Below are 24,521 nucleotides of genomic sequence, written 5' to 3' on the forward strand. Positions count from 1 at the left end.
TTCAATTTCTTTTATGTGAAACAGTCTGAGAAAGAGAAGGAAAATCAGTCATTGTAAAGAAATCCTCCAAGACTGCCAGCGTCTCCAATGGTGTGCTCCTCCCAGCAGGGGCCCTCCAAAGCCCCCCCCCCCCCCCCCTGGCCTGATTGTCCTCAACTTAGGTCACATCTCCCAAACGACAGAGGGAGGGATCAATTGGCAGAGGAGGCAATAAGCCCTCCCTGGGACTGGCCTGTAGCAGGATTTACGTGCTGGCCCTACATGCCAACCTGCGGCTGGGAGTTACCCGTTACCCAGTCTCCTGCTACGCGTCAAACGTGTGGGTGGCCATCAGGCGCACACAGGGAGGAGAAGAAAAGATAGGGAGGAGAAGAAAAGATAAGAAGGAAAGGAAGAGAGAAAGGACGGCCTCATACGCTTCAGTGGAGGAAAAAGAGGGCACAACAAGGACAGGGCACAACAAGGACAGGGCACAACAAGGACAGGGCACAACAAGGAAAGAAAGGGACGGGGAAAATACTGGACGAGAAAAAAACTGGACGGGGAAAGGGCAGTACGGGGAAAGGGTGGTATGGGGAAAGGGCGGTACAAGAGAAAATATTCCTACATGCAAACCAACACAAATGAGCTTCAAGAGCCCATTAAGGCACGAGACATCTCCCCAAGAGAGGGGGAAAGGACAGGAGAAGAGGAGACATGCAGCCCAGAAAGAGAAGCAGTGCTGCGAGGGCTGGGGCCACGTGGTCACCAAGCACGTGTTCACCAAAGAGCGGTGTGAACCCCCTGGGGGGGAAGGGCAGGAGGGGAGAAGCAATATTCTAGGATGGTTCTCATGAGGATTTAGTAAGAAAAGTTCTTTGTAGACTGATTGACTGATTTTGTTTTTCCAATATTCTACAAATGAACTGAAGTCTGATATTTCAATTACCTTCATCTGAGCCTATGTGATCATTCCACTCCATATGTACATCTACATACGTATTCTACAAGCCACCATATGATGCATGGCACAGGGTACACTGTACTAGTGCTAGTGATTTCCTCTCCTGTTCCACTCACAAATGACTGTCTGCATGTCTTTGTAAGAGCCCTTGTTTCTCTTACCTTGTCTTTGTGGCCCCTAAGTAAGCTGTACATTGTTAGCAGTAGAATCAGTCAGTCATGAATATCAGTTCTTGAAACTTTCTCAATAGCGTTCCATGAAAAAACTTCATCTTCTCTCCAGGAATTTCCATTTGAAATCACAGAGAATTTCTGGAACACTTGCATCTTGATTGAACCTACTTGTATAAAATCTAGCAGCACACCTCTGAATTACTTTGATGTCTTCATTTAAACCTCATGTGGATCCCAAGTACTTAAGGATGGGTCACACGATTGTTTTGTATGTGGTCTCCTTAATGGATAACCATATTTTCCCAGTATTCTCCCAATAAGCAGAAATCGACTATTTGCCTTCCCTACTAACAACTTTAAATGCTTGTTCCATTTGATACTGCTTTGCAACGTTACATCTACATATTTAATCGACATGTCTGTGGGGAGTGCCAAACTACTAACACTGTAACGAAATTTAAAATTTTCCCGGTGAATTAAACGTTCGTTCGAAGAGATTTTGAAATTTATGACAACTGGCTGCAATCCCATTCTGCGATATTTCAACTACACACCTGCCAGTCATCTTTAGGTGAGCCATCAAAGACTGATGAACATGTTTTCCACTCTGCCTCATATAGTACACTGATAGTATTGCGGTGCATGCATCAGAGTCATGGTGAAAGAAAGACCACGCCATCCAGCGGCAGTGTGGTGCTTGTGGAACTGCAGGGGATCAGTTGTCTTCGGCGTTGCCGCTCGCTGCAGTTACCAGAGTATTCTGGCATCTTTGTCTGAAGCATATTTTAATAGATTCTTTTATAATGGAGTCCCAAAAAAATGTTGCTGTGGTCAAAATTAATGTTTTGTCGTACTCCATTGAATGTCTGTTGGAGATACAATGTTTCCCAACTGCAGACTGAGTTTTTACATCATCTTAACTCAATTCATGAGAACATTTGATTTACCGTAGAATTACAGAAAGATGGTTGTCTCTCATTCCTGGATGTTTTGACGATGGAAGAGTGACAATCCTTTGGGACAATCTGTTTACCGTAATCCCATTCACGCTGATTTGTTTCCATCACCAATCCCAAACCATGGGTATGCCTAAAATCCTTGTACACAGAGCCCATACAGTGTCAGATGCAGATAGTTTAATTAAAGAGCTTGCACATTTAAGAACAATGTTCAGAGGCAATGGATACTCGACCTGGCAAATTAACAGGGCATTCTCAGCTAAATCCAAGAACTGGGAAGTGGATAAGGAGGAGAACGTGCCAGCAAAGTCCCTAGCTTTTCTTCCCTTCACTGGAACCATTTCCTTCAAAATAGCAAGAACCCTTAATAATTTTCAGGTGAAAGTGATTTTACATCCACCATCTAAAATTTCAGACCTGCTGGGATCAGTGAAGGATAATTTGTTATTGCGGAAGGTGGGAATTTACAAAATACCTTGCGGTGTGGTATGGTCAATATAGGGCAAACAACAAGCACAGTGGAAAAATGTTGCACAGAACATAAAAGTTCCACTCGTCTTCTTCAACCTACATGTTTGCAGTTGCGGAATGGACATTCAGTGGAATATGACAAACATTAATTATGGCCACAGCATCTTCTTGGGACTGTTACAAAAAAATCTGTTGAAATACACATAGCATAAAACGTACTGAACTGTGACGGTGGCTACCACCTAGATAACGTGTGGAATCCCATCATCTCCGAGATTCCAGACGAAGACATGAGAATACTCCGGTAATTGCGGCAAGCAGCAATGCCGAGGACAGCTGATGCTTGCAGTTCCAACAGTGACAGTGCTGCAGCCGGACTGTGTGGTCCTTCCGTCACCATGACTCTGATGGATGCGTGGCAATACTATTAGCATGCTATATAAGGTGGAGCGGAGAAGATCTTCGTCAGCCTTCAATGGCTCACCTGAAGATGACTGGCAGGTGTCCAGTTGAAATATCATGGAATGAAGTTTACAATGACTGGCTGCAATCCCGAAATCTCTTTGAACACTAACATTCATTTGAATTAGCTTGCATTTTTATACATTTACACCTAGCTGCCATTCATCACACCCAACAGAAATTCTGTCCAAGTCATGCTGTATCTTCCTGCATTTACTAAATAAAAACACTTTTGTGTACACTATGGCGGTATCAGCAAATGGCTGCTGATTGCTGCTTGCTGCTGTCAGCTACCTTGTTTACATATACGGGCACAAAGAGCCATCCTATCCTACGTCCCTGGGAACTTTTGATGATACCTACCATCAAGGACAACATACGGCTCAGCTCTATTACTTAAAAAGTCTTCAAGTCATTCTCATATCTGAGAACCTAATCTGTACGCTTGAGCCTCTGTTACAGTCTGTAGTCGGGGACTTTGTCAAATGTTTTCTGGAAAACTAGGAATATGGAATCTGTCGACTTTGGTCCATGATTTGCAGGACATTGTGCTATAAAATGGCCAGCTGATTTTCACACAAGCAGTGCTTTCTGAATCCAAGCCGGTTTGCAGACAGAAGCTCTTTTGTCTGAAGGAATTTTATTATATTTGAACTTAACATATGCTCATGAATTCTGCAGCGTATCGATGTTAAAGATGTTGGTCTGTTATTTTGCAGGTCCATTTTTTTACCCTTATGTAAGGAAATCACCTAGGCTTTTTTTTCAGTTACTAGGCACTTGGCCTGGCTGAGAGGTTAATGATAAATGAAGCTAAGTAAGGTACCAACCGAACTGGGATTCCATATGGATCTGGTGACTTAATTGTTTTCAATTCTTTCAGTTGCTCTCCAATGCCAGGGATGTTTGTTTTATGTCCTATATATGAGAATTTGTACAATGGTCAAATGGTGGTATGTCTGTACGATACTCCTATGCGAATAATTTTTTAACATAAAATTTTAAACTTCAGCTTTCCTCTTGCCTCCCAAATTGTTACACCCAGGTATTTTTCAGGGTTGACTGATTCCACTTGTGACTCACTGATATGGCACCCATGAAATCCTTCATTTTTGTGTTTTGTGGAGTGCATAATTTTACACTTTTGGACATTTAAAGGAAGTTGCCACCAGTCTCTGATCCACTTTAAAATCCTATCAAGACCAGATTGGACACCTGTGCACTTTATTCGCAGATGGCCCTTCTTTAAGGATCTCCAAAAAGTCTGAGGATATCATTAATATTGTCCAACGGGCCTTTAATAGACAATGACGACAACGACAACAACAACAACAACAACAACAACAACAACACACCCTAGAGCATACCTCAATTTATCTGTTGACAGCTCTTGACCCCACATAATCTCTACGCTGTAGTCTTCCTACCAAGAAACTCTCTGTTCAGCAACAATTTTTCTTTGATAATTGTATGACATACTTTTGGTAATAAATGTTGGTGTGGTACAGAGTTACAGCTTTTTGGATGTTAAGAAATTCTACGTCCACCTAACTGTCTCGATCCATGGTTTTCTGAATGTTATGTGAGAGAACTGCGAGTTGGTATTTGCACAATAGATGTTTTCAAAATCTGTGGTGATTGACACGGAAGAGGTCATTCTGTTAGACATACCAAATTACAATGGAGCTCAAAATACGTTCAAAGATTCTACAAGAGACAGATGTCAATGATATTGGACAGTAAGAGGAAACGCTTCTGCTATCCTCCTTGTAGACAGGTGTGACCTACTTTCTTCCAACCATTGTGAACAACAAAATCGATACTTAGCAATTCCCATGCCTCAAAAATAAATTTAAATCCATTATACTGTAGGAACAACAAAAAACCACGAACATAACAGTTGTAAAAACTGATAATATAAATATGGCAGCAAAGCACAACATTTATATGAATTATGTACAGAGAGAGAGAGAGAGAGAGAGAGAGAGAGAGAGAGAAAGAGAAAAGGAGCGGGGGAGGGGGGGGGGGGGGGGGGGGGAGGCAGAGGAAGTAATAGAAAATTAAGAATCTAAAACAAATCTTTGTTATGCTGCATGTTACACAACATTACATTGCATCAATATTCCATAGGGATGGTGCTTTACTATTTATTGTTTTAGAACAGCTTTCATACTTATTTCTAATTTCCAATGAGTTCTTTTAACTGACCTGCACACTCTGTGCCTGCACCTTCTGCTGATTTGTGGCACTGATGAGGTTCAATGGTAGTGTAGCTTTGTTTGTGGTGGCACTGGAGCTGCAAGAGCTGCTTGCATTACTGCCAGGCTTGCGCTTGGAAGTATGGGAATCTGCTTTGCGACGAGAATCAGGTACAGGTGGAGAACAGTCACCACTAACGCCTGTAACACTCATATCCTCTGGCTGGGTGCGTATCAATATCCCCTGCCCTGAAAGACTATCTTCTGGAGGCACTGCAGTCACTACAGGCATATTGGGGCTAATAAGGATTCCCTGGCTTGTTAAATACTCTAATTTACTGTACAGCTTCTCCCGCTGCTGCCGTACATCCTCACTTTCTGCTCGGACTTGTTCCTGGAATGAGAAGTAATTCAAATATTACACGACAGACATAAAAATGTAGATACTAAACATTGCTGACTTCCTATGACAACAGAAAACAATGATTATGCGCCTCAAAATGCCTTACAGAGTAGGTTTTCACATTTCCGAGAAGGTAAGATACTGATTAATAAACACTGAACACAGAACGTATACATAGTTTTTAATTCTGCTACAATACAATAAATATAATGAACTAGCTGTGATTCACATTCACACAGCTGTTTAAATACTCAAGAAGAGAAAGACAAAAGCCAAAAGTTATTTGCACCAACGCTCACTCAAAATATAGTAGGTATCTCAAAGCTGCATCTAAAATGTAATATTAGCTAATTAAAGTTTGGGCAACCATAATTGAATGGGAAAGAAAGTTTACTAATACAAAAGGGCAGTATCTCCAAATAAGGTTACATACAGCTCCTTCAGAAGTCTTTACATTATCATAATTGGCCATATGCCTAAAAACACAGAGATAATGTGCTAGATGGCCAAGTATGCAAAAACATCTATGAGGCTAGTAGATTAAGCTATGAAGTTCCTTCATTGTTGTTCTTTTTGCACGTAACATTATGTGTTAGCCTCTAAAACTTTGGTAAGAATTCTCTGTTGGAGCGTCAGAGGACATGACAACAATATAATAAAGGAAACACTTTTTTGATGTTATGCAATTACTGAGTATTTCTAGTAACTTCATCTTTTTGCTTTTCTCAATTTTCATCATTGGAAATACTTGAAATCAATAAACATAACACAGTTTTAAATTATGAAAAAACAACAATTCCCTTTTTCTTGGTTGTTAGTTAATTTTCCATTATGAAAATTAGAGAATAGAACATGAAAATCAATTTAATCAGCCATTTCTCATAAATGAACCATTTTACATGTAATATAAAAATGCAATACCTTCCTTTGTAAACACTCTGTGTCTCATCATTTATGTATCTTCTGCATTTGTATCAGTAATGTCTGTATAATTCACATGTCATTTTACCTGTGTTTGTAACATTTAGTTGTCACTCAACAATGGCCTAAGATGCAGAAAACTGGTTTGTGACCAAACAAACAAAAAACAGCTGCAGAACACCACAAGACATAGTAGTCAATAACATCAAGAGGAGGTTCTCAGCCATTACTATTTTTCATAGATGTACATTTTTCATAGATGTACAAAGAAGACTGGTACAACTCCCCAAACTGAGGGGGTCAATAAATGAAACTGCTTGTCCATTAGTGTATGTTTTGGGATAATGCCTTTTTATATGTTCAGTTAATTCCAAAGATAAGAACATAACTACTGGTAAAATAAGACAATGTAATTGATATGGGAGACACTAGTATGTGGTGCATTCAAAAATACAATAAACAATGTGATCAATCTAATTCTTTCCAAAGTGATGGTTAGCACTTTCTTCTGCCAACCCCTTCAAGTTTTCTGAGTTAAAATCATAATTGTTACCAAGTATGTCTGGGAGAGAAAGCTACATTGTTTGTTACACACTTTTTGGATGTGCATACATATAATTGGAGTCGTAATTTCCTCTTCAGCATAATCCCTTCTTGCAGCACTTCTTACTGGAGTTTTTTGAGCATTTCTGTGACAATCTTGTGATGACTAAACAAACTTACAAGAGTTTCTACAAAGTTATTCTGAACTTTTAAGGGAAACATGCTGTAAAATGAACCAACATTTTGACTACTCTTGGAACCCAGAATAATTTTACAGAAAGTGACCACTGTGACAGAATACTATGGAGAAAGAAATCATACCCATCTTCTATGAATCTTCCCTATCACTTCCATTAATCCAACTTCAGAAACACAAAAAAAAACAACCTCATACTGAACGAAACCCATGTAAGAATCACCCAGAAAAAAGGTTTTGTAAGGGGTCTCCTTCATGGAAGAAGCGCACTGTGTGCAAGAGGCGCAGGCTGCGAAACAAAGAAAACCTGATGTCAGAGACAGTGTACTATAGAGGTTCAATTCTTAAATAAGTAATAGGATGTAAAGAGTAATTTGAGATCAAATGGAAGTAATTACCACTATACATGACAAAGCTTCCTAGGTTATCACAAGAGTCAATGATCATTAAAAATTTATGTGCTTTCAGACTTATTTTCAGAAGATGCCTTAACAGAAAATTATGCCTCTGAAAAATTATAGGCAAGGTGCACAATACTTTAGAACCTTGAATCCTGATGTATAGGTTTCCCAGCCTACCTAAGCACAATTTCCAATTTTTCTTTAAAAATATTTTCTGGTTTTATTAAATTGTAATTCATTGTGGTCTACATGCCAAAGTAAGATTGTCACCTCAGCAGAGATTGTTTGTTCCTCTGAAGTGCTGACAGAGAATCTGCCACCTATGCACACAATGTGTGTATCCTACAGGGAAAGGGGGGAAGAACCACATCTTGCCTTCTGACCAAGGGCATTAGTGAAAATAGCAACCTCTTTTTTGCACCAGCACCTAGCCAACCAGGACATGTTTCCTTCCTAACTCCTTTGTAAAGAAAGTCCATATGACAAAATTATATTTCTAATGTGCTCATCTCTTGGCTCCACCGAGACTGATTGGCGACGTTGCAAATCATCTTAGGAGCTTCGTTACAACTAAAAAGCTGCCTTCTGGTCTGTGAAAAACTAACTGAATACTCCCCAAAGCTGCCTACATTTTGTTTATCCCAATCAGGCTCACTCTCCACCTGCATACTGATTTTAATGAAAATGGAATATCACTAAAACTGCAATGACATATTTCAAAACTGTGTCATCAGATACCACAGATATAAGAATAACTTCCAACCATTCACAGATAGTGTCATCTTGATCCTTCCAACCAACACCAGCTTTTCTGAATTACATAGGTTGGAACTCTCCCTGCAATTTATCCTACCTTCCTGTAACTCTCCTGGCCTCCACATCCGATAGTACCTGTCCTTCACCCATCCATCCCCTTCCCACTTCAGCACCACACAACCTTCTGCTAAGAACATACCCACAGTCTTTTTACTTCTCGACCCTGTACACTCTCATAAGCAACACTTTTATGCTCCCACCCCTACCCTGCTATCCCCCCCCCCCCCCCCCCCCCCCCCCTTGCTGCCACAGCCTCCTCCTTTCCCACGTGGCCTAGATTGCTTCTCCCATTATATGCTGCTGCTCGTAGTCTGGCCTCGGCTGCAAGACACAGTGGTCATGTCAGTGTGAGTTGCATTTGGGTGAATGTGCGTGTGTATGTTGTCTAAAGCAGAACAAGGCATTTTGGTTGAAAGATTAACTTGTTAGCAGTCTTTTTGTTGTGCCTGTCTATGACTCAGCATCTCCACCATGTGGTGACTAGCAATCTACCTTTTTTACAAAATAATTGAATTGGATAGATAAAAAAATCTACTCACCAAGCAGTGGCGGAACACACATGTAAAAGAAGGTTATAATTAGGCAACCTTTTGGAGCCAGTGGCGCCTCCTTCAGGCAGAAGGTTTATCTTTTTCATAATAGTGTCATTATTCCATTCTGCATTTTCTATTGTTTGATTTTACAATCATTATGAATTAATGGAAGCAAGTTAGATTGGAAGGTACATACAGATCATTCGTCCAATAAAATGAATATCCTAGCCTCTCATATAGATATTAGAAAGGCAGTAAATCACAATCACTTCAACTATTTGGTATGGCATGAATTTCTTGGGCAACTCATTTGACATCACAAGGCTACTAATAATTTAAAAACACACACAACACACACACACACACACACACACACACACACACACACAATGTTGCCCAAAAAATATATTCAAGTGATGCACTGTTTAAATATTTTTACAATAGCAATATACATCAAAACTTCCATATTTAGCACAGTTACATCACTCATCACAGAGAAAAATCCAAGTTACCTTACCTGCACACTGTTTGATTACGTGCAGACATTGCAAAATATAGGATAAAGGCTTTCTTATACACTAAGCTGCCAAAACATATTTAATACAGAGACTCTTTCAAAAAAAAATATGCAAGAAGAGTCACAAAAGAAGCAGCATTTCTTTTATTTTGTGAAAGGTTCCACATATCAAAATGAGGTTTTCCACACTTAACAGTATGCTGAAAGGCATGTAATGTTTTGTATGGATAATGCTCTTGAACTCTTGTATCAACTGACATACTGAACAACGTATACTTTTTTTTAAAATGGAGCTGTACACTTTTCATAAATGAATTCAATTGCTCTTGGAAAGACAATTACAGGTGTGATACAGAATGGCAGTTTCAACTCACGTTTTGTTTTCAATCCCTGATAATAACTAATGTTTTTTTCTTTTTCTAATTTCTGCTAATTTTAAATACTACCTAATATGTAGTACTGATATTCCAAAAGTGTAATTCAACTTTCCCCCATTTCTATTTATTGCTTGAGTATTCTTTTTGGCTAGGTTGGTTCCAAGAATACAATTAGTTTTGCTGCAGAGTATGTTAATTAAAAATTATAGCTAATTAAAGTTAGAACTAAACCTCGATACATGAAAAACTTTGTGAGCTAATAAGCGTAATTCCATAAAATGACCCACACCAACAGAAAGTAACAGTCATCCATGCTATAATTGGAAACATGGCTCAAAGGTGCCTACAACCTTCCTCTGTAATTGTGCAAAAGAATGGCACCCAGTGACATCACCCTCGGGCTCAATGACACTTCAAACACAGCACGGTGTCAAAAGATGAGGGGGAGAGGGGGGGGGGAGTCAGAGCTCAGAAGTTGATGTGACACGTAATATGGGTTAATGTTGTCACATTGGCACCAAATTTTACCACAATTCTGTCCAACACCACTGTGGGTGTGTCACATGATAGAAGGGTCATCACAGTCCCTCTTAACCACATTTCAGCCCTTCTTTTGACACTCCTGTGATGGAGGTCAAAACTGCATGGTTTCATTATGAGTGGCTGAGGAAAACATTTCAGAAACACCGCTGCTTGGACTTGGAATAAAAATGACAAGGCTTCAGATGTTGATTCCTACACATTTCATGGTCAAAAATGACAGTTTTCAATACAATGAGCAAACAGATGACGTTCTTGTAAACATTTGCCACTGTTGACACCTCTTGGCTGACTCAACCCTTCTCAATAGACATCATATGGCTGCAACCCAATTCTATGTGATCCCCCCCCCCCCCCTCCCCCCTTTTGGAGAGCAGTGTGATCACAGTTTTTGCTCTGTTGTACAGGGGCGACCACTAGGGGCCATTCATTCAAAACCATTTCACGAAATTTGAACACGATTCAATGCAGCAAAGGGTCTTTATGCTTTTTCAGTGCTTCTCTTCCATGTCCTTCTGTGGGATGATCATGGAAGGGTGTGACATTGACACATGCGTGAGCAAAGGGGACCAAGTTCAGCAAAAACCTTGGCAGTGTCAGCCTACAATTATGAGCATTTTAAAATGTATCTGAGAAATACCCCTAGGCACCTGTAGGAAGACAACTGGCCTCGGAGGCGTATCAAAGGGCTGCCTACCTGTGCACCACTGGCAAATCCACACATTTTCTCTGTAAAGGTACACTTTTAAAATTTTCAATAAATGTGCAGTGCCCCTGAGGGTTTTGTTGATCTGGGGGTGGGAGGGGGAGGGGGGGGGACACCTTTTGTTGTTTTTTCCTCTCACATGTATCAGAGTCGTGATCATGCCTCAGGAGTGTATGAACAGGAACACTAAAAAAGCATGAAGACCCTTTGCTGCTTCAGATCACATTCATTTGTTGAACAGTTTTGAATGGCCCTATTGGTTATGTACAAGAAGGCAAAACTTGCAGCTACAATGCACTCCAAAGGGGTGTAATCACATTCAATGATGTTGCAGCTCCACTGTGTCCATAGAGGAGGGTTGAAATGTCTGATGGTATCAGCAGTGTCAAAGGTTGACAAGAACTTCTTCCTGTTGCTCACTGCACTGCAAACTGTCATTTTCAACAATAAAATGGGTGGGAGTGTCTGTCCCACGTAAAGGATGGTTTCATGCCTTTTATGCCATGCCCCTAGGCCTTTTCGTCTCAATTATGAGTGGCAGTCTGTCTGGAAAGTTTTCGTTCAATACTCATAAGAAAATAGCGTGATTACAACACTGGACATTGCAGTTCTGACTTGCACTGCAAGGGCGTCAAAAGAAGGGGTGAAATGTGGATAAAAGGGGCGGTGATAATCATCCCATCATGCAACACGTCCACAGTGATGCTGTGCAGATTTTGGGGAAAGTAGGACCAATGTGACATCGTCAACCCACTTTTCGCACCACATAAACTCCGCGCTGGCCTTTTTTTTTAATCGATGTTTCGACACCTTCCTGTTTGAAGCGTTGTCCAACCTGAGGGTGACGTCGCATGGTGCAATGTTTTTTGATCTTTAGAAGAATGTTGCAGGCACCTTTGAGCCAAATTTCAAACTTATGTGTCACAATGAGAGACAAGTAATGGTGTTACGAAAAACTGATCCTTTAATTATGTCGCACAGCGTGATAAACTGAAGTGATTATTATCATTCAGGTTTGAAAGAAGCCAATATTCCATTGCAGATTTTGTCATAACCACTGTTAAGAGTCTAATCTTTCACTATCTACTGTTGTTATCTACAGTAGAACATACAGCTTTAATTAATTAACTCACTAATTAATAATTTCATGTAATTTATCCTAATTTGTAACATGGTGCTCATATAGATGAACAAGGGGTTTCACATTGTGTAGGAAGAGTAGTGTTTGTGAATTTCACTAAATTTCTGACCAACAATGTTTTCTATAAATCAATGTCACACAATAGGTTTCATCTAAAACAGTAAAACCCAGTGTAGCCAATTTTCAAATCATAATGTAATTAACAAAATAACAGTTTATTCTTATGCCTGTTTTAAAACAGTTGGATGTCAACCATAATAGTCACTTTGCAGTTAGAAAGCTCACGAGTACAACTCATTCAAGTACACTCTTGGTGCTGACACATGCCACTGTTATGTATGCTCAGTATGTGAAACTATGAGCACCGAAAACTGCACAATGCAAGAACTTTAATAACTTTTGAGTGATTTCTATAAGCCAAATTAAGCAACATTCTCATGGAACTGTGTTGTGATGAACAAGACTGTGAAATATTATTGTCATCAGAACTAGTGAATGATGGACATGGTGATTATTGTTATGTACTGGATAAAATGAACAACTGAAGTGTAATCCTTTTCTAATAAATCACTGCATGACAGAGCTCAATGCAAACTATGACATTTTAGTGTGAACTGTGTTTTTGTGCCGCAATAGAATAATTAACTCCACCACTGTAATTGTCGGGTGTGCTAAAAAAAATTTTTCTTTAGTTGACAAACTGGTCTCCATTATTAATAATGGGACTTTGTGAAGAATAGATGTGTGTTAGTGAAAACTGGATTGAGTTGTTGTGTACGTCTTTTAGCAGAAACCATCCCACACTCATTTGAGCATTCAGTTCTATTGTGATCGAGAGTGTTGTTACTGAGGAGAGACTATGAGATCTAGGTCAGTATCCTACATAGTGATACAGCACTTGTTAATATTGGCACTGAAACATTTTGCGAATGGTTCTGGGAAATGAACTAAAATTGGAAATCAATGCAACCAGAGTCAGTTATCGTAGTGTTAACACCGCCAAACAGAGATCTCACGCCAAGCTTCATCATTATATGAAGTAAGACAGGCCCACACTACTAAAATAAAACTTCATTTCCTATACGACATAGATGCAGGGTGGGCTATAACTTCTGTAGATGGAAATATGGCATATGTTAGCTTCTGGGCATCATATGGGGCTTATCAAAAACTAATGCAAATGCTTGTAAATTCTCAGGTTTTTGTGGAAACAAATACAGTTTCATCAGGCAGTTTTCCATTTAAACACTCCCCACTGCTCCTTACTTATCAAAGCCAAACAGAAATGCCAGTTGTTCAAACAGGGGCTGGACTAAAATATGGAAAAACTGTGATAAATGCACGCGCGAACGAAAGTGCAGATGCTACCCAAAGCTCCACAGCTGCACTGTTATATTTGACTGCAAATGGCATGGTGGAAAGTCTGTCACATGATGCAATTGTTAGTCTTTGTCAGGACCATATTCTGTGTAGTTGTGAATGCATTATGTCACAGCTAATGAATTTGAATAGGTGCACATTTTGTGCTTGTATGGTGGGTGCTTCCATAACCAAGATAGATGAAGTGTTTGATGTTTCAAGAGGCAATATATTGCATACAGGGAAAGCAGAAAAACATCATCTGCTAAGTCACAAGGGGGATGAAAGTGAGAATTCAGTGATCCTTATGGAAGGTCATTGGAGAAGATTGTGATGAAAAATAAAGAGGACGACAACTGTAAAAGTTACTACAGAACTGAAACAATGCAAAGGGAGTTCCAGAAGCAGGGAATTGCATGGCAAGCTGGATTCCAAATACTCTTATCAGTGATATAAATGCCTAACAGGAAGATGATGTGTCAAAACCATAAAACCTGGACTATGGAGCAATGAAAGAGCGCCATTTGATCATATGAGTCTTGTTTCACACTACTTCCAACTTCTGATTGAGCTTAGATCACAAGAGTGGAAAATAGCAGAGGTTTGGTGATTACTTGTGCAGTCATGTAGTGGTATTCCATGGGCACCATGATTACCATGCAAGGTCACATTAGTGCCAAGGATTATGTGATCATTCTGGCTGATCAGGTCCATCTCATGGTACAAAGTTTGTTCCCCACTGGTGATGCTGTGATCCAATGTGACAGGGCCCCTATTCACACAGCTAACATCTTCCACAACTGGCTTTGGCAATTACTCCATGCACCTGCACCATTGCCTTGGAGATACACTGTGCTCCACAGAATGGCACACATCACGACAATGTATTATGTTGTGAAAGAAAAGATAATCAGTTTGTTCTGAAGTCTGACAGCGAGCTGATGCTAAACTGTTTATAAGTTTACAATAAGCAATGTGACTGACAAACTGAAATTGCAGACAGTTGTATATGCAATGTTATGAAGTTGTATGAGTTGAAAGAATATATATACATCTTCAAAAAGTGACTTCTGTTATTTGGTAGCTTGTTGATGAAGATAAGCACAATTTCCTTCTCCAACACAGGCCAAACTGTGTACGAGACCAAGTCCATGAAAGGAGGAATGAAGATTAGGAGAGCGGATATCTACTCCATGTAAGTGAATCATAATTTCTGATTCATACACATCAGAACTGGAACTATTGAACGAAGTCCCCCCCTTTGGAAATTTATAAAATTCAGAAGGGAATATCCCAAAAGGTGTGTGATCACTATCTACCTCCACCATCATTACCTGAACTTGCCACTATTTTGCAGGATGAATGGTAACAGATTCCCCTGAAGACCAAACAGGAACTATATTATCCTTTCCGAGCTGTTTTGAATGCCAACAGTTTTCCGATACTGTATTAGGCATAGTAATGTGTTGTGTTTGTGGTGTTTCCATATTTTTGTCCATCCCACAATTTGTAATGATAAATATCCCTGTTCATGGAGAAAAAGAAACTACTTTATTAATTTTCTTAGACTTGGAGAAAAAAAATTACTTGACCTATCTTTGTCTGGAGACGCCTGAGTGCTTCTTGATGGAATAACTGCTACCAGACAAATGTGCCTATAGATACTATACAGAATTATAATTAGATGGAATACATTTTAAATAAACTTAATATTTTGTTCAGAATGAATGATGACATGTCACCTAGAAAAAAAATACTTAACCTTAATAAAATACAAGTTTTACAACTTTCTTGAGCATGTGCTCAAATTATTAACCATCAACTGCAAAGAACATTTCCAGTCGCTCTTCAAGAGAGAGATGAACAGATTGAAATACAATGGATGATATGCTGTTGTACGCTATGACCATTCGATGGTATGCATCAGCTGGCAGACAAGTCAACAGCTGAAAGGCTTGATACAACATGGACCTGCATGAACCAGTTCACAACACAATAAATGATTCCAATTGAATTGCCTTTCAATTTCAGAATCTTCCTCAGTTTCTTTTGTGGAGAGTTCCAACCTCAAAATTAACAAGCATTGTATCACCGTGCTTATCTATTCAAGCACTTTCAGCAGATTTCATTAAAGAAATGAATAAAAAATTTATCTGTCCGAAAAATCACACTTGATTCAATATCTTGATCGATACAAGACACTTTATTACATAACAAAAGTCTGTGCTTCTTAATGTGCTACCATTTGCCGAAAATCTCATTTCGAAATAAAATGAGTGTTAGTCTTAGATGACTCGTTGTGTATATGTAGTGTTTAACCTATTAGTGAACAAATGCTGTCTTTCCACTGTAAAATTTACAAATAACAATTTATAGACTCAATAGAGAATGACACACTGCTGATTCCTCCAGAAAACAGCTTAGGAATGCACCACTTGTCACTCAATATTAACCTGGTCTCGAATGAATTAATCAGCCACTTCGACAAGGCCATGACTTGTATTGTTTGGAAATATCCTGAAATGGACAGTTATGTGAAGTGGTCATATACTGTTGTGTTGTTTCTGATTTATGCAAGCAAACATTGAATACTTTAAGAACAAAACTATGGTAGAAATTCAGATCAAGTATTATTTTATGCATTTTTGTTGAAACTGGTTCAAATAAATCCTATGCCGATTCCCCATTTCTGGCTCCAAAACTTTAGCAACACAAATTAATATATGAGGAACACTTATAGCAAACATAGAATTCAGACAATTTGTTGCACAATTAGTTATTAATGATGAACATTGTCTTTTAGTATGGGGATGTCTTAAGTGTAATAGTCTTACATTAATTCAAGAAAATTACTACTGTCTTTATATGAAATAATCAAAAGAAAGTAAAGTGAAGGAAAAAAATAATGCATTAAACAATGGAAAGTTCAGGTTGGAAAATCAAAAGTTATGGAAAGGATAGATTGCTACTAACCATGAAGATGACACACTGAGTTGCAGACAGGCACAACAAAAAGATTTCACGCATGAAACTTTCAGCCAAATACTTCATCAGGGGGAGGGGAGGGGGGAGGGGGGGACATGCTTTCACACAAGCAAGCACACCTACACACACATGACCACCACTTCTGGGTGTTTAGGCGAGACTCATGACTCATGTTCGGCCTAAGCAGCTGGAGACAGTGGTCATGTGGGTATGTGAGGTGTGCTTGTTTGTGTGAATGCATGTGTGTTTTTCTTTCCTGATGGATGCTTTGGCTGAAAGTTTAAAGTGTAACAGTAAGTAGCAACCTATCCTCTCAATAACTGTTAAAAATAAATTAAAATGTTCGTATTATCATAATTGTTGATCACACCATTTGCATAGTGAATTATAATTATTTTTTTCAAGTTATAACTGCAACTAAAAGTGTGCCTGAAATGCAGCAATTTAAAAATGGCAAGATCCATCATGATTTGTGGGAGGGAGGGAGGTTGGATACTTAACTACTATGAAATTAATTTATTTATGGCAGTGTCAAAACTCCAAAGAAGTATTCTGTCCCCTGTACTCTTTAATATACACACCAATGACAAACCAAGGCTTAACACATGCAGAAGCTTAATATACACAGATGACGTTGCTTCATCAACCCAAAGAAAGAAGTTTGAGGAAGCTGAACAAGTTCTGACAACACAGAGAACTTTCACTAAGTGTTATAGTGAGAAATATCAGAAACCTAATCCTCAGAAAATGCTTTCCACCTCCAAAACAGACAAGCAAATAGAAAACTAAACAATATTTGGGAGGGAACTGAGCCTGGAACACTGCTTTACGCCTAAATACCTTGATGTCAATTTAAGACAGACCTGTAACGTACTGCAAACATTGTCTCCATTTCAAGCTGAAAGTGTCAACCCAAAATAACATCATACAGAAACTCACAGGCAATAACTGGGGAGCCCCACCTCAAGTCATCACAAGTCATCAGAACCTTCACCATGGCACTCTGAAGGTCACTGTGCGTGCCCTTTATGGTATAGCCTCAGGGGACATAGCACTGAATGAAACTGCATGACTGATGAGTGAATGTCATGAAACAGACACCTATACACAAACTTTATTGATTCACAGGTGCCGCATCACCCGATACACATTGTACGGTAGCGGCAAATGTTGAACAGAAAAAGGCTCAACTAAATCATTACGCCCACTTCAAGACCACCAACCATCAATACCTACACTAAAACCCCGAAGCAGTTTCCCCAGTTCAGTCTCAGCCACTAACTGTGTCTCCATGTCTTAACTGTTTCCATGTACTACTGGACAGGCTACAAGCAGGTGTTGGAAAATTCAGGGACAATCGTGTCAAAGGACAAACACACTGTGACTGCAGAGGAGAATAGACAATGGATCCTCTGCACCACTGTACGCACTGCCCTGAGTCAAGCAGCAATGAAGAGCTGATGGGGGCTAATGAGGCAGTGCATCTGCTATTCTGCGTGAAGATTATATGTTTTCTTATCTGTTCTTCAATTATGTAAAATGTTGTTTTAGCAGTATCCCATCATATTGCACAGTTCTGTAATGTGAGATTTGTATGTGTTCCAACTCAAGTAAATTAAAAACGAACCTGCAATCTCAGTAGCTCCTGCTTCTTTTCATCAAGTTCTTTCTCCTCAGCTTCTTTTTCACGTTGCCATGCTTCTTTCTCTTGTGTAAGACGGTCTTGTAAATTACGTAGCTCCTCCAACTGCTGATTATGTTTATAAACAGGCCGTCGGTCCTTTGCATCATCTTGTGTCAGCTGCACCTTACATGCGGAAAGTTGAGCCTGCAAGCTAATAAAATTCAAATATGTACTCAGACAGACAGACCAATATTGTTGAGTTAAAGCTTACATTTAATGATATGAATGCTTATGCGTCAATTTAGCATTTAAAATAACTATTTTAAATAATTGTTGTTTCAGTCTATTCTCAGTTACTGGTAATGATGAAAGTTTGAACCGAAAAGAAAAGCACAGTTTTAACAAAACTATTGCAATCAACAATCTATTTCGTTTCATGTTAAAACAGATATTTATTTTCTTTGCAGACCACATGCATCTGTGAAAAGAAAAGCTGATAATAGTATTCACTCTTATTACTGTGACTTCACAGGCTTTCCCAGTGCAATAAGTCTTGAAAGTCTGTTTGGATTTGCTGAGAAAACAAAACTCTGCATGGTTTTGGTGTATCTGCGGCTTTGCCACAGAACTTTGGGTTCGTTAGCGATAAAGGTTTCACTGACTGAGCCTAAGAGGGCTTTCCAATTCACAGACTGAGTCTGAGAGCTATGTTTCTGTCACCAATATATTAATTTTCATGTACTGTAAGTAACAGACTGTTCAAATTGTGGGAAAGATTTCATCTCTCAAATCTGTCAGAGAAGCACTGTTGTACTCATGGAAGATGATGTTTTGCAGCATCAATACAAGCTTGAGACACATACTGTGTCCTGTTCCCCATTATTAAGAAGAGCTGATGTGTTTGTCATCACTTGAAATTAGCCTCTACACATCATGATCAATCATGATGTATAAACAAATTTTAATTTTGGACAAAAGTTGACAGTTCAAGAAGAACCATAGTTTTAAACTTTAACTAGTAAGCAGGAGAATGCAAGCTAAGCCTCTCAGTCTGCAATACAAATAGCTTTCAATAAGTATGCACACAATTTCTTCATGTACTTACCTATTGATAGTAGTCATCTGGTGATGGATAATGGAAAGCAGTTTGTAGAAGTAGTGAGAAAGCTGAACTGCAACTGTCTGCTGATCTTGTGCAAGTGAGGACAATGCAGGGACTTCACATGAATTTTCACATACATTTGAAGGTAAAACAACAGGTGGAATAGTGGCCATAACTGCAGAACGCCATGGAGGTTGATCCTAAGGCACAAATGGTAGTAACGTTACAAAATGTACAAGGATAATAACCACATATATATCGCCTATGCATGTGCTCTATGATGTGAAATAAAAGTACCAGCTACCGTGAACATGATGTGATGATAATAGCAAGATTAATGAAGCTCAAAATAAAATATCACAGTGTAGTTCAAAATGTTCCTGATGGTGACATGACAAAAGCAGTTCACTCATTCTGGTTTCCATTCACCTCCTCTACAAAGACTATAAAAATTATTTGGTTTTGGGATAGATAAGAATAGCAATATTTGCAGATCTCAAAAATGAATGGATCTAACGATATTGTGAAAATGAAAGCTGCTACTCACCATATAGCACCATACAACAAACGCAACTCACACACACGACTGCAGTCTCTGGCAACTGAGGCTGTGTTTGTGTGTTTTTGCCATCTAATTCTGAAGAATGCCTTCTGCCAAAAGTTATATCTGTGACAGTCTTTTTGTTACACCTATCTGCGTCTTAGCATATCCACTATATGGTGAGTAGCAACTTTCCTTTTCACAATACTGTTATATTCGAAAAAGGTGTCAATGAAAAATAGTGGTTGCTATGATTTTGCGTTTGGTGCAAATTACATATGCGTTACTGCGTATGAAGTTTAACTAACACTTTGAATTTTTCTTTCTATTATTCATTTTCCACTTGGAATCTTTATTCATGAGATTTTAATTATTTTCATTTATTTATTTCAATTTATTATCCTACATTTTTGTCCTCATTATTGCATTCATTCTTTCAATTTCTCATTTTGCCTGAATTTTGTTTAGTTTATAATCCCTTCTTTCATTTAAACTTCCATCCGCATTACTTAGTCCATACCACAATAAAGATTTGCATTTTAAACGTATGACTATCACCATAAAAAAATGTATTTAGCTTGTAACAAAAAAATCATTTTTGATACAGCTGCATAGCCAATATAAGTAGATTATTTTAGCCTTTTTTTTAAACTGATACATCAGTAGTTTCGTATGTTCAGTATTATGATATAAAAATAAAAAGGATTAAATTCGCATGTACAGAGATTCCATGTGGAAAACAAACGATAGGAAGAAAAAAAGAGAGCAATTGAAAAAGTTAATACATTGATTAAAATGATGTAACAAAAAGGAACAGAAATTAAAAAAACAACAATTAACCCAATTACTTGAATAAAAATAAACGAGCAAAGTAATTTTGATAAAAATATAAAAATAAAAAAAAAGTCAGAGCACTTCAGAAGATTCAAACGCACAACCTTCTGCATGTGAAGCCTGTTCCTTAACTGTTTCATTGCAAAACCAGTCTGTTAAACTTTCCTTTTACAAAACTGTAGAGCATCATAAGAAATTCTGAAATTTTTTTGTTGATGAATTGTAAATGAGGGACAACCAAGAAGAATGGCTGCAGAGTGTGATATCTGGGATCTTAAACTACATTACAGTATAAATGATTTCCTAAAGTTTTGGAATACAGTTGTCAGTGTGTTCAGCATTTTTTTAACAGGTGCTGCACCATGCAATATTCTGGGCTCACTCTTTGTACAGGCAAGTAGTATGAATTACATGAAAGGAAATGAATAAAAATGATATGTAGAATTCACTCTCTATGTACTGTAACCACTGAACTTGCTTCAATTCTAAGAAAATCTCCTCTAGAAGCTACGACATCTCAAAAGAATACTTGCAATGATTGGCAAACAATGTGTTCTATAAAGTCACAAGACAGAATTTCTGATCAGTATTTATCTTCAGCTGGCAAAATTTCAGTATTGCTGATAAGCAAACTGAAATAAATATGACACATTCCAAGCTTTCATAACTAATAACATTTTTCTTGAGAAGAAAATGGGGGGTACTTTGGGAAAAGGCAGCTTATTCAAACCCCACGAGGAGTGTGACTCAATTGGGAGTATACGGCACTACAAATGTATGCTACACAAGCAATATGAACAGTAAAATGACATTATGAAACATGATCTATTCCACATAACAAAATTTCATTTCAACAAATAAGTTGCAACAGAACCAAGTCATGCTTGTATGAATCAGTATGAAATCAAAATATACTAAAACCATGGTATAATAATCATCATTATCTTTGAATGTGATCAACGAAGCAGTTGCAGCAAAAGCTTGCCAATCTGGAAAAGTAGAGCCATCATTAATATTGTCACAAACCTAACATGATTATTCTGTAGCAATCAACAGTTAATTTATGCTCTCGTTGAGAACAGACATTTAGCAAGGCAAATGTGACTGCATGACAGCTCTAGGCTCTGTTTACTGATGTTCTTCAGGTATGGATGAATTTCTAAACATTAACATCCACAGGTATCAAAAATAGATTTCCCAATTGCACTTTGATCTGGGATGATATGAAAGAAAGAGTGTTATAAGGATGTAGTATCTCAGTCCAGTTGAGCATCTTATGAAGGCACCTTCACCTGATGAAAAATACTTTCCCATGTTACACTTCAAAGTGGTGGAACACTGTGAAGTCAAATTTTCAAATCATTTGGCATTGAAAATTGCTAACACAAATGCTAAAATCAAAAACAACAAACAGTTGCATATTCAAGCATAACTAAAGGAATACTGAATTTATCTATCTCCCTCCTCAAAGTTAGATTATCTGCAGTCATATTCGATGACTTTAAGAAATTTCAAGAAAGTTTCTTTTAGTAAAGACAATTCATTCCTATATAATTCATACTATAGTGAGACTGTGATAATCCGGCAGACCCAGCAGTTCGGAATACATCAAGAAATATCCGATATTTATTGTTTGGTGTGGTTTGAAGTAGTCAGATGCCTTCAACAAACCGTCAGAACTCTTCTATGTGGCACCTCATCAGAATCGTTTTCTACTGAGATGGAAAGCAATGCGAATGACGAGTCAGAAGCTGATTGCTCTGAAATTGTTTTTAGTGAAAACTTTTGTATCCACTAATGGACTCAGTGCGTTTCCAGCAGAAGAATTTGACAAATGTTGGACATTTACATTAATTTGGCTATCGAAGAAGAGCTGACTGATGGTATGATAGGCCTAATAAGAACTCGTTTCAACTCTCACCACCATAAACTGAGAGTCACAAAGAAGAAATGCCTACAACTCATATCTCTTGGGCTGAGTCACCAAATTCGTGAAATTTGGTGAGACGAGCCAAGAATACAATGCTTCTGATGTTATGAATCTGCATGTCATACAAATTAATGATTATCAAAAACAGCTCAATCCAAGAAACAAGGCATTGTTTTGGAGGATTCAAAACAAATTTTCAGCAAAAGCAAGAGTGGCTGATATTTATCAGATGTATTCCACATTCTCAACAATGTCAGTTATCTGTGTCACTCCTAAAGACAACGATTCCTATTAAAGTGCACCAAATTCCTGGTAACAATTTTTATTAATTACCTTGTTCTTGATTTTTCAAACCAAAGGCGGTAATTTTATTGTGTGATTGGTGTACAAAAACCTTATCTATATTTACTGAAGTTCTGTAAAACTTTGAGCCTTTAACTGATTTAATAGCACAGTACAGTGTTCAAATTTTCATTCAGTTTTGTTTTTACAGAAAAATAATATATGCTTTTAATTTGTTATACTGTAAGACAGTCCATTTTACTTATATGATTATCAGTTTTTTCAAACAGGTTTCTAAAAATAAACTTGATAATCTACCAACTTGATAATCTAGCACTGAAAGATCCGCAAGCATCCCAGATTACCAAAATCTTACTGTATTTACATCCTGTTACTGCAATTACATCGTAGGGATTATACTTGTACAACGTAATTTTAAGAGTTCTTCAAAAATCACTTGATGAATATATCGCTTGTGCTCAAAGTTACATTTACCAGACTAGGCTGTTTCTTTCGATGACAATGCAGGAATCACATCCACACAAGTACGAAGCTAACAAACAAATGGAAATGTTGTGTTTGCTTACTGACAAAAATGTTTTAGAAGTTGTTCAGTGCACACAAAGTTGACAAACAGTTTTTCCTCCTTTGCCCCTCACAACAAGCAGGTTCATTCTCAATAAGGGTCAGAATGGCCTGCCCTTCCTTTCTGAAAGTCCCCAACCTATCCCTCTTTCTTTCTTTCTTTCTTTCTTTCTTAGGGAGGAGCTGAAGTTATGAAAGCTAGGTATAGCTTTTTTCTACTTTTAAATATGTCCATCAGCAGTACTTGGAGTTTTGCCACATGAAAGTAAGTCCTCCTCACAGACACTCTACTCTCTTGTGATGAGCTTATGGTTTTCTTAAGTGAATTTTCCTTTTTCCGATAGAGAATTCAGGAAAAAAAAACTTATCTTATGTTCATAGTTGATTATACCAGTAAAGAGAAGAACGAAAGGAAAGTGTGGAAAGAAATAAAAGAAAAGAAAATTAACCACTTACATGACTGACTTTTGGAGACATTGTTTCCTGTTTTGAACTTGGACTGGACTCCGAGTCTGGTGTCATTACTGGAGTGGAATAGTTTGAATGGTCCCTGCTCTCTCTCTGTTGCAGTTTCCTCACAACACCTAGAAAGAAATAGTTCATACCACTACTAAAATTGTGTATTACATGTACTATTGTTCTGGTAAATTAACTTTCTTCATGGTTATCCCAAAGCTACTTTGGGTAGTGTAAAATTTTAGAAATCTCAAATGTCATAAAAACGAAAAACTAATCTAGTAAAAGTAGTTCACTGTATATTCTTACTTATACAATATTTGTATGATATTACAAACCAAAACTTTAAACAATGAAAACTCCAGGTAGGAATATCAACAATGTATGAAAAGATAGATTGCTGTTTACTGTAAAGGTAACATGCTAAGTAGCAGACAGGCACAATTTAAAGACACATACACACAAGTTTTCGGCCACTGCTGATGTTGGAAGAAGAGAAATACGCAACATTCATTCACACAAG

General features: G+C 38.1%; 1 protein-coding gene across 10 annotated transcripts in view; it reads right to left on the bottom strand.

Moving 5' to 3' along the window:
* LOC126273157 (rho guanine nucleotide exchange factor 18) overlaps positions 1–24,521 on the bottom strand; it is a 552,051-nt gene that overhangs the window by 21,927 nt on the left and 505,603 nt on the right. For all 10 annotated transcript variants that reach the window (XM_049976619.1, XM_049976617.1, XM_049976623.1 and 7 more), the window contains 4 exons: positions 23,999–24,126; positions 19,374–19,570; positions 18,272–18,479; positions 5,217–5,600 (listed from right to left, as the gene is read on the bottom strand). In XM_049976619.1, coding sequence (XP_049832576.1) covers positions 5,217–5,600; positions 18,272–18,479; positions 19,374–19,570; positions 23,999–24,126 — 917 coding nt within the window. The remainder of the gene's footprint in view (positions 1–5,216; positions 5,601–18,271; positions 18,480–19,373; positions 19,571–23,998; positions 24,127–24,521) is intronic.

The sequence above is a fragment of the Schistocerca gregaria genome, chromosome 5 (assembly GCF_023897955.1).
Source record: "Schistocerca gregaria isolate iqSchGreg1 chromosome 5, iqSchGreg1.2, whole genome shotgun sequence".
In the NCBI taxonomy this organism is placed as follows: domain Eukaryota; kingdom Metazoa; phylum Arthropoda; class Insecta; order Orthoptera; family Acrididae; genus Schistocerca; species Schistocerca gregaria.